The sequence below is a fragment of the Gavialis gangeticus genome, unplaced genomic scaffold (assembly GCF_001723915.1).
Source record: "Gavialis gangeticus isolate Ggan-Ray unplaced genomic scaffold, GavGan_comp1, whole genome shotgun sequence".
In the NCBI taxonomy this organism is placed as follows: Eukaryota; Metazoa; Chordata; order Crocodylia; family Gavialidae; genus Gavialis; species Gavialis gangeticus.
The window spans coordinates 58,799,623-58,811,396 of NW_017729022.1; the positions used below are offsets into that span (position 1 = coordinate 58,799,623).

General features: G+C 43.2%; 1 protein-coding gene across 1 annotated transcript in view; it reads left to right on the forward strand.

Moving 5' to 3' along the window:
• The window catches only part of LOC109296393, a 59,576-nt gene that overhangs the window by 24,545 nt on the left and 23,257 nt on the right, over positions 1-11,774 (forward strand). Inside the window, exons 3-6 of the mRNA XM_019515803.1 lie at positions 2,478-3,058; positions 3,576-3,653; positions 6,259-6,358; positions 11,318-11,548. Coding sequence (XP_019371348.1) covers positions 2,478-3,058; positions 3,576-3,653; positions 6,259-6,358; positions 11,318-11,548 — 990 coding nt within the window. The remainder of the gene's footprint in view (positions 1-2,477; positions 3,059-3,575; positions 3,654-6,258; positions 6,359-11,317; positions 11,549-11,774) is intronic.

An 11,774-nucleotide genomic window follows, 5' to 3' on the forward strand; every position in this document is an offset into this window, starting at 1 on the left:
ACCGTTGGTGCCTGCCATTTTAAGGGCTGAGCCAAACAGCCAGCAGGTGCTTGATTGCGGCAGCCATTTTGAGACACTGGCTGCCTATATAAACAGAGTAGATTGTTGCTGGCAGGCAGGCAGAAACCTTGCCTGGCTAAGTTGCTGTATGAGAATATCTGCAGGTAGGAGCAGGAGGCTCCTGGTCCTGGGGATGACCTAAAACTGCATCCTGCTGGGAGTGGCTGGCCTGGTGGGACTCCCAGTGGTTCAGGAGCCTCCAGGAAAATACCAGACCAGTTACCACCCCGGTGGAAGGCAGGTTGGGGCACCTCAATAACCTCTAGACCCCACATCACTGTGGGTAGTAGCTGGGGCCAGGAATGGCTATGGCCATCTGAGCCCTCATTGGGGAGGGAAGCCCCATAGCCCCAGCAAGAGGATAGAGACATGGAGCCCCAGTGGGGGTGAAAGTGGAGCCCCAGTGAGGGGAAAACCAGAGGGCTAGGAGCCCAATGTGTACATGAGAGTTTGTGTAGAGTTGCCCCGGGAGGGGCCAAGGCAAGCTTAGCCCCAGTTGGGTAACTGGCTGGCCACTACCCTGGTGAGGGTTGTGGGAGAGGCCCAAAAGTTGGTACATCTGCCACCCAAGGTATGCACTAGATAAAGCCTATGACCGAAGGAGCACACTCCAGGAGGGAACAAGGTGGTATAAGTGGTCAATGTATGAAAGAGACCCTGTGAGGGGGGTGAAGCATGAGAGGCCCTAGTGAGAGGAGGGTGATATGAACATTTGTGTGTATGAGGCCTGACAACAAGGGCTAAGCTTAGTCCGGCTGTATGCCAGGAGTATTTATGTCACCTGGATGCCATCTGCAAGGCTTGGGCTGCGGTGTAGGGGAGGATCAGAGCAGCAGAGAGTACCCCCAAGCACCAGGGCAAGAATGGGCAGCCTCCCGCCCAATGAGAACCAATTTTGAGACAACAAGGCATGGCAGGAAAGTGAGCCAGGCATTTAGCCCAGAAACAGGTGGGCAGGCCAATGGCGGACAGGCCCCAAGAAAGCCCCCTGTTACAAAGGTCTAATGGCCATAAACTCCAGGAAGGCTGATTTAGACTAGACATAAGAAAAATGTTATTTACTGTGCGAGTGTCCAGGGTCTAGAACAAACTCCCCACAGAGGTGGTACAGGCACCTACTCTGGACTCTTTCAAAAAACAGGTGGATTTATTTACCTGCTGGGGTCACTTGATCCCAGCTGACTTCCTGCCTATGGTGGGGGGCTGGACTCGATGATCTCATGAGGTCCCTTCCAGCCCCTTATGGCTATGAAATCTATGAAAGCCTTGAATGTATTTGATACCTACACAGGCATTGATGCCTACACAGTCAGATGGATTGCAGATTGGCTGAAGGGTCGCACTCAGAGGGTGGTGGTGGATGGGTCATATTCAACCTGGGGAGAAGTGGGCAGCGGAGTCCCCCAGGGCTCGGTCCTTGGGCCCACGCTGTTCAATCTCTTTATCAGCAATTTGGATGACGGCGTGAAAAGCACCCTGTTTAAATTTGCTGATGATACCAAAATTTGGGGTGAGGTGAGCACACTAGTAGGGAGGGAAAGACTGCAGCAAGACCTGGATAGGTTACAGGGGTGGGCTAGCAAAAACAGGATGCGCTTCAACACTGACAAGTGCAGGGTGCTGCACTTGGGCAGTAGTAACTTATAAGATGGGAAACTCCCTTCTTGAGAGCATGGAGGGAGAAAGGGATCTTGGAGTCATTATTTACTCCAAGATGAACATGGGCCGACAATGCGAGGTCACGGTTGGCAGGGCTAGCTGGACCTTGTCGTGCATCCACAGGTGCATTTCTAGCAGGGACAAGGAGGTGATCCTCCCCCTCTATGCAACACTGGTCAGGCCACAGCTGGAGTATTGTGTCCAGTTCTGTGCGCCCCACTTCAGGAGGGATGTGGACAACATTGAGAGGGTCCAGAGGAGGGCCACCCAAATGACCCGTTTTTTTTCTCCTACCCTGGCAGGGGTCGGACTTGAAGACCGATAAGGTACCTTCCGACCCTACTTCTATGATTCTATGATATTAATTTTACTTATGAGAGGGGAAATTGTTTATGTGATCAGGCAGCACATGAAAAATTAAAGTAGTATTGCTCTTAATATTGAATGGCATAATTATTTAAAGTGAATTTAAGACCTGATCCAAAGTATATGAAGTCAGTATAAAGATACACAGGTACAGCAATCACAGGATAAAGCTTCAGCATATCACCCTGGCAATGTCTTAAGCTGGATCTGCAAGTATCACCTCTAGAAGAGAGAAAGATGCTAATTGTCCATTTCCTTTCAATTATTGGCCAGTCTGCTGAGGTTGTGGCTGGGGATGCTGTCTATGATTTAGACATCTTTCTACTGTATATACTTTCTTTTCCTGATTACAGTAAATCATTGTTACTTAAAGAAACATCTTTTTTTCCCAGCTTGGTCAAATGCAAGAAGACTGATTGTAGAGAAGACTATATGGAAAGAAATGAAGATTCATTTTTAAAAGATGATACTGAAAGAAGAGTGAAACATCCAGTTGTGTGTCAAACATCTGCCTATTCCCTATTCAATACCAAGAGCGAGGATCCCAACTCAAAGATTTCTCAGATGCCTTCAGTTCTTCCAGCAGATGAAGATACACAGCTGAGCCAGTTGGATGAATATAGATACACAGTTCTCCCCATGTTACAGGAACTTGCAGAAATGTTGCATTTCTTTGCTAGTTATGAAATAATTTTCCCTCAGGGACTTATAAATGTCCTGAACTATAGCTGGAGAGAGCTCTCTGAAGGTGCTGATTACAGCAAATGGTGCCGGAAGTCACTAACATGCGAAAGCCAAAGCCTGGGGAGAGGCCAAGCATTGGATGAATATGACAAAATGGTTCCTAGGTCTGAGTGCATAGGCTATGAAACTGCTGAAAATGCAAAAGTTCGTCAGCATGAGAGTGGCGTTTTACATGGTGCAAAGGAAAAAAATCTGGAAACTGCATCAAATAGGACTCTAGGAAACAAAGGTAAGTACACCGTACAAAAGTGTTCTATTCTAATAGGTAGGTATGAAAATACAGCCAAACTAGAGCACAGGTAGAAAAAAAATAATCTTGGCTAGACTACAGGCTGGGTAGGCATCTGTTGTGATTCATTGCAAAGTATTGTTTTAGAGCATTACGAAATAGCCTTGCAGCTGGAGTGAGAGGTACCAACACTTGGGAAAACTACAGTGAAACTGGGCAACATTTCAAAGCATTTTTCAAAGCGTGTTCAGTTTTCTATCTCAAGGTGAGTGAAGGAATAACTATCTGGAGCCAAAAGGATCATCTGTATCCAAAGCATATTACACAACAAACACCAATGCTGTAATAATCACCAGAGAGCTGCTGGTCTTAGACAAGTCTCATTCAGCAATTTGTAAGCAACTTCAGGTGTCTCCTTAACAGAGAGCATCTGTTTTAGAAAAACTGTATGTGTTTATGTGTTCACATAATTCAGCATATTTATATGCCCTTTGATGCTTTTTTTCCTTTTCTTTAGCTCCTGTCGCACAACATGCTACCCAGTTACCTATCACAATCAGTTTCTCACTATCATCCAAACACTGTGAGCAAAGAGGTAAGATGTTAACAGTCCCAAAGTCAACAGATTTCTTGCTTTTGTTTTAGAAAAAACCATGCCCCTTCTATATGTTTGGTACTAGGTGTCTGTGACAAACTAATACCAATGGGTAAGACAGGCACGGTATTCCCTTATGCTTAAGTTAAGGCAACTATATGAGTGAGGTTGGTTATAAAACAAAATATCAAAAGAAAAATCTTTCTCTTTTAACCTAAAAACAGAACAGAATTTCAATGTCTGCTTCAGCCAGAGAGACCACAAGCCCCCTAGGTCTATTCTCTCCATAGCTGTATGTTTATATATCCACCTCCTCACAATCTCCTTTCTGCCAGTAACGTTCATCAGTTGTCCTCTGAGGAATGCCTTCAGACCTAGCTGAGGAATACAGGACAAATCACTGTTTTAAGATAAGATTTTAAGCCCATGCCTGCTAGAAACTGTTTAGGCCCCCTTACCCTGTTACCTATCTTTTTCCTTTAAAGAGGACAGTTATGCATTGGGTTGCAATGCCTATCACATGGTATTAAACCTAACTGTTGATAGATTGTGTGGTCTAATAAGATGATATAGAGTGAACTTAGGGTGCTTGTAGATGTGTGGGGACACTGCTTTGACTTGCTGAAATTACAGTGCATTGGAGCAAACTTGATTAACCAAGTCTGCTCAAGTGTGCTAATTAGCGTGCTCCATCAGCCCCTGTCTCTCCTGTATCAGCATCCCTGCACTTCAAAATGGCATCGGGGGCATTTTAACTAAACCTCGTTCAATGAGATTTAGTTAAAGCACCCCTGCTGCCATTTTGAAGTGCAGGGATGCTGATACATGAGACACTGCAGGTGCTTTAATTAGAGTGTCTCTCAGAGCCTCTCTAATTAAAGTGCTCCCCCACAACCCTAAAGCATGTGTAAAAACACCCCTACTGTTTAACATAAGGTTATTGATTGCATTTCTTTAAAAATGTAATATTTTATACAACTCTTCTTCCCATCTTCCTTGGAGTTGGTCAGGTGGCTTATTGCCCATATTCTACATGCAGTCAGAGTATAGAGCCTAAATTCCTGGACAGACAACAGGTGAAAGTGCTGCAGAGGCAGCAAATACAACCTCTGGAAGCCAAGAATCAGTACAGTGAGAGCCTCCATGGCTATGTATGTTGTGGTGTGAAAAGATTGTAGTCTTCAATCTTGTTCTGAAAAACTTTAGACTTATTTGATTTTCTAGCATCACTTACTTTGCCTGGGCATGTAGGCATAAGAGAACAGCCCTGATGCAACATCAGATCTAGTTTGACCATGAACAGGTTTCACCCTGGTTAAGACTTACTGTTCTAGCTTCTGCAGAGCTGGACAGCCTAACTGTTCAGATTTCTCAGTGATTTCAGGATCATTTGCCACTTTGATCACACATTCCTTCAACACTCAAAGTTTTGTTCTGCACATTTCTACCATAATATCACTTATTATGGATTTCCCAACAGCAAGTGTGTGCCCAGGGTCTGTCTGGGGTAGCCAGCTCTCATCAGAAAAATCTTTTTTCCTGTTCCGTGTTGCATGGTGGTCCCATTTGCCCTAGTCTAGTACTACAAGCTTCCCTCCTTTTATGGGTAAGGGATAAGCAAGAACTACTTGGTCCCCCATTCTGTTACTGTTGACCTGACCCAAAAGTCTCCTGCCATCTGCCTGACCTTGTCTTGCAGGTGTGCATAAGTCAGGTATTTCAAGAGTGTAGTACACTGAGCTTTATAGCTTGAATACCATAAATTGCTATTTTGCTTCTCTGGTTGTGTGTAGCTGCATACTCTCTTTTACCTCTTCTGGATCTTTTGAAGTGTCTCAGAATCATTTCATGGGCATGCCAGTGGAAACAATGATCAAACCTTAACTATTCCTCTCTGCTTTATTTTGAGAAAATGCTATGAAAATGACTGACCATTTTAGGGAATTGTGGGAGTTGAATTTGTTCTTTCACAGTCCCTTGGGCTCCCACAAAGCTTTTGAAACAAAATACTCCTTGGAGATGTACTAGGAACTGTGTGAAAGGTACTCAGAGGGCAGTGCATTCACCAAGTGGAATGGACCCAGAAAAGGAAAGCTAGTGTTAAGACACAGCACCATACTGCTTATACCAACAAAACCCCAATTAGTCAGTGGTGAACATGTGTCCCAATTCTCCAGTGATTTTTTTTTCTGGCATCAAGACTCTGTAGTATGCTGCATCCAGCCCATCTCAGCAACAACAGTGGGCCTCTCTGGCTGTAGGGCAAATAAATAGTGGCTGAAACTTCAGCAGGTTTGAAGTTCAGATGCGGTTCAGATAAACATCTAACCTGGAACTTATCTGAATTATCTAGTCCTTTGAAGAATTCTCTCTCCGTAGATGCCTTTGTTCTTTGTTTTTTAACCAAAGGAGCTTGGAATGCACTTTCTCTCCTACTAACATTGTATTGTACATAGCAAAGAAGCTGGTTAAGAAAATAAACAACTATGGAAACTTCATAATTGTATCAACAAGCCTTACATTGTATTGACAATGCCTTGGACCAACATTTAAAAGATTACTCTCTTGCTATAGCTAATTCTGACCTCTCCTTTTGTTTCTTAAGGTTGGATTTTTCAGTGTTCAGACTCAAAGTCAGAAGATCTTGAATGGAAAATACCATATGTCTGGGCAGTGGAGAGACTGGGACAAGCACAGCAACAAATGTATCAAACTGGGGTTTCAGTTTCCTTTCATTCTTGTTGGGGATAACCTGTATGGCAGTGTCTTTATGGTATTATTAACTGAAATGATAGGAGATGATTCAAACAATCTGAATTGATAATTATAGAGATCATTACTTCTCTGAAGATTTTTGGAACTCTGTTAAACCATCACTATTCATAAAAAGAAAAAAAATGCACCTTTTAATTTTTATCTTCCAACAATATCAGCAGAAGCATTTTGGAGGACTAATGGTTGGCCAGGATTAATCTTGTCATTAATCTTGAGTAAATGTTTTATATCATAGTCACAAAAGCTTGTTTAAATATATTTTGCAACAGAAAACATCTTGACCTATGAATACCGCTATACAAAATACAGAATAGCACTCTCTGGGTGCATCTACATATATGCATTTATTGCACAGTAACTGAAATTACTGCTCAGTATGGGTGCATATCTATACATGCACACTCATGCTGCACAGTAAATATGGCAATTTATGCCAATTTGAGCATAAATTTGATACCTATATCATGCAGGTATCAAATTTACGCTTGATTAGTTACTGCACAGTAACTGTGTAAACGCCTTACTGCGCAGTAACATTGTGTGCATCTGTGTGGACTGACTTGGAACTAACTTTAGTCCCAAGTCAGCCCACATACAGTGTTAATGCGCTTTAATGCCTGCACGTGTAGATGCCGGCCTGTTCCAACGTGGTAAATTTAAGCCGGCATAAATGCACATGTAGACACACCCAGTTCCTACAAAATATTCCTGCAAAATACTACACAGGCACCTGTCCTCAATCAGGGTTTGAGAGAGGACTGGGATATAAGGCCCAAAGGACTAGATTGTTCAGAAAACTAAGGGTCCACTAAGTACTCTTGAGAGGGCAGCAGTAGCAAAGAACCCCTGTGTCTCCCTGTTTCCATTCTTTATACACTAAACCATGGATGTCAGAGTCATCTGGCCCTATGGGCTGGATGAGTGACATGGGGCCAGCACAGGCTGGATCAAGCAAACGGGCCCCCAGCTGCTGGGCCCTTTCCCCCTTCCCTCCCCTCCATGCCAGATGCAGTGCCTCCTCCAAGATCTGTGCTTCATGCAGCATGGGTCCCAGAGGAGGTGGCTTGAGTGGCAAAGTCCAGACAGGACAGGTGCCACATGTGGCACAGCTTCCAGACCACCTAGAGTAGTGCCCATTTCAGCAGCAAAGTGGGTGCCATGTGCAGCATGTCTTAAATCTGCAGGAGCAGGTGTCATGTGTGGTGAATACTCAGGGTGGGTGCTGCATGTGGCACGGTTTCCAGAGTGGCCAGAACAGGCACCACATGCAGTATGCATCCCAGGCCCATGGGGCCAGTCTGGGTCAATTCAGTCCCCAGCACTAAACCCAGAAATGGGGCAGTGGAGCTTCCATTCTAAAGCACACTAGAGACAAAGCTGTCAGGAACAGTGTGGGGTGCTCTCAGGGTGGCTTCACTGCCTCTTTTCCAGGTTTTGTGCATGCAGAGCATGTGGGCATGGTGTGCTTCTGCTATGTCTGATCCTCGACTAGCATATGGGACTTCATGCTACTATTCTCCTGCTTTAAAACTTATACCAGGACTAGTTAGGCCTGAGTCAGGGAGCTGCAACAAGATCCCATCAGCTGTCACATATGGACACAGAGGACAGTTAGGGCCTACCTACTATAGGCACTAGGTTATGAAACAGATCAGGCTTTATTAGGAGTTATGAAGACAATTACTAAATATAAATACCAATTACATATAAAAGCAGCTATTAAGATTAATCTGTGTAGATTTGTAAGTACAGCATAGTTTCTAAACATTTATCCCTATAAAGGAAACCCTTGCTATTTGTGCATTTGGCATTCACAGTTTCAAATATTAGCAAATGCCGAACCCTCATCTTAAATGCACTTAAAGGAGCTCCTCAGGAGCTCTGCGCTTGCCACTGCCATGTTCCTGCCATTGCCAGTGCACCGTGCCCCACCCCAGTTGCTGGGGGCACTGCATTTATGAGCACAGATGGTGTTCATGAACGCAGTGCCTTATTCACAGATTTCGCCATTTGCGGGAGATACGTTCTCATATCCCCCACAAATGGCAAGGGTCTCCTGTATTTTAACACACCCCTGATTATTTAGTATATTGGCTATAGTAATATACAAATTAGGTTTATAAATTGTTTATCTTGTATCTTAGATAAAAACAAATATTAAGAGTATATTTATTAGGGTTGATCAAATAATGTATGTAATAATTATTAGGAATACTAGAGAGCATGAGCCAGTCCAGGGTCAGTAGTTGGGGGTGCAGGGAGCTTTCTGAGCTCACTGTATGCAGAGCTCTGGCAAGACTTGCACTGATCAGTCAGTGACTTCAAAGAGCTCACTGCGCATGTGGCACAGCAGAAGGGGGGTATGACTGCATCAGTGTCCCACTTTGATCCACTCCTGCTAGGAAGGATCAATTTGGGGGGTTTGCACAAAGGAACTTAAGCAAGGTGAGGTCCAGCAAGGAGTGGAATTAAAAAACTAAGTTAAGCACTCAAGTCCCCTCTACAGAGAATGGGGAGAGTTCAGTACCTGAGAATGGGATTCATAGGCCAGCCAGTAGGAAATGCTGAAGAGGAATGTATCTGAAATCCCATCTCTGTCCTAGATTTAGGCAGCTAAACTGCAGTCCTGAGTTAGGCACTGGAGACTGGGATTTGCAGTTCAAATTCTGATTTGTCAACTTGGGTGCCTAAATGATTCCTTTGGGTACTCTTTTCTTTGAAGGTCAATGGTGCCCAGCCTAGTGTTTAGAATGCCCAGGGAGTGGGAGACTTGGGTCCAGTGCCCTCCTCAGTGGAAGGGAGCTCCAAGCCCCCATCTCCTACCTCTTAGGAGAGTGTCCCAGCCAACAGGTCTTAGATTGTTCTATATGGGGCACTCTCCATCCCCTGCATTCAACCTTGGAAACTACAAAAAGAAATGAATGAGGCATGGGGCTAGAGAGAGAGAGCAAGCAAAAGAGACTCTGACTATGTAGCTCACTGATGAAGGTGTTTCCCTAGGAGGAGGGAAATCAGAAAACACACACAGGAAAGGAGACACGTGGCAACAGTTTTTCACTCCCATCCTGGCTTTTTCAAACACTTGAAGAAAGGCTGCTTTGCTGACCTGGGTTTTACACCCTGACCCCAAGATTCCTTGTGCATCTTTGCATTCAAGAATAATTGGATGCACAAAAATGAACAACAAAAACCTTAAAAGTACATCACGTTTGGAGCTGATGGGAGATGTCAATCTGTATCCCTTTGAGCTTATAGAAGGATGCTGAACCTGGGTCTCCCACGTTTGACAAGTATTCTCCATTAGGGCAAGGACAAGAATTACCTTCCACAGATGCTGAACATATTTCCTCTATAAGGTTTCCAGAACAAAATGGCCCATCTGTTTGGAATTGAAATCCTGATCCTGGGCAGTTGCCAGAGACTGTTATTGAATGCTTATATTTAGCTTGGTCAGCACAAAGTTATACTTAGTACTAATTTTTTTATTTTTTACAGAATTGAAAATGTAAGAAATCTTGGCTAACAGACAGGAATGCCTCTCAGATTTCTACTAGCTAATCTATAGCTTTACTGAGAAGTGACCATCTTTTGTAGCAACTTTGCTTCCTAATGACTGTATTTTATGTAAAGCTTTTGAAATAACTTGGCTGTTTTAATATCTGCTCAAATTCTGTTATATAAAAGTATATACAAAATGTTATAAGTGAAAAGTCTGACAAGAATAAGTCTGACAAGAAAAGCTGGCAAGAATAAACCAAAGCTAGTAGACAGAATTCCGATTTAGCCATCCCTCAGTTCCGGTTATGTTTCCTTTTCATGATCAGCTAGAATACTGAAATATACAGAAATATTACTGTCAATATTTTTTTTTATATTTCAATATTGTTGTTGCTTATAAAAATGAAGTAAACAAGTAAAAGGCAGCAGTAAAAGTCTGCAAGCTCAAAGCTGATCTAGGGGTTAAAGTGCAAGAGTAGGAGCCTGGAGATCTGGGAACAGATCTTCAACTGGCTCAAACTATGGGCCCCCCTTGTTAGCAAGAGATCTGTGACAATTGATACCAGCAGAGTATCTGCTTTGTGGTCTTCAGTTCCAGACCAGCCACAGGCCTGTTATGTGATCTCATACAATGAGTTTGACCGCTCTCAGTCTAAATTTCCCATCTCTGAAACGGGCATAAATAATATTGATTTGGTGAGGCTTTATTTACTGAAAGATTATAAAACTCCTTGAGATCTTCAGCTGAAAGATCTTTTAGAAGTGCTAGGAGTCATGGTTGTAAAGAAATTTAGTACCAAAAAAGGCTTTTTAGGAGTGGCTGGGCTCAGCTGGGAATCTGACATTTTATGCTGACGGAATTTAAACTGGCTGGGACTGAGAGTCTTCTGTATCAAGAGGAACCAGCAGATCCCGGGGACGGGAACAGAACAGAAACAACAAGTTGCATTTTTCTGATACTCCAGGTGAAAATTCAGACCTACTGCTTTTGTCATTGTTCCTGTAGGTACATAATAACCAAACCTTTTTAAACAGGAGCTCTTCCCTCTGAGAACCATTCACACTGTATCATGCAACTTCTACCACTACTGACAGCACACACCTGGCATTGCCTATGTACAATGAGCAAATGTGGACATTTAGCAATGTCAGTATTGATTGGCTGAGGTTCTTCAAAAGTGCTTAAGGGATTTGGATTCCTGCTTAAGTTAATAGCTTTGACAATCTCTTACTAAACTGGAAAAATATTTAACCAAACTTTGTAGCCTTTATTTAGCCAAACTTTCATTTAAATTACTGTCAGTTTTGCCTGGGTAAAACTGACAGGATTTATTCCACTGGAAAGTTATAAAAGGTTTATTTTTCCCCTCCTTTTTCTCTTCTCCAAACAGAAATGATCAGCTATCCAAGCTGAAAGCTGCAGGATTTGACAAGCCAGTCATTCTCCGCCACTATGGTGATGGTGGGAGAGAAACCTTCAACAAGAAATTTAAGAGACAGACCTCTAAAACATTCACATTTGAGCTGCTGAATGGAAAACCACAAATACCAACAATTAAGCAGATGGACCCAGCATGGAAAAAACTGCATTATGGGCTAATTGACGGCTCATCATTGGTTTAGTATCCTTTAGGTTTAATACAATAGAAGTGAATGGAGATTGGGGGATGGTTTCAACAGGTGAAAAACTGATTTGGCTTTTTTTTCTTGAAGCATTAAATCTTAGGAAAATTCAGAAGAGCAAAGTGTTATCATTTTGTTATCTGCTTATTGGTTTGTATTGATATGGCAACAGCATGTAGGTAAGGCAAGAGTCAGGCCAAGACTAAGCAAATGGGTCCACACACA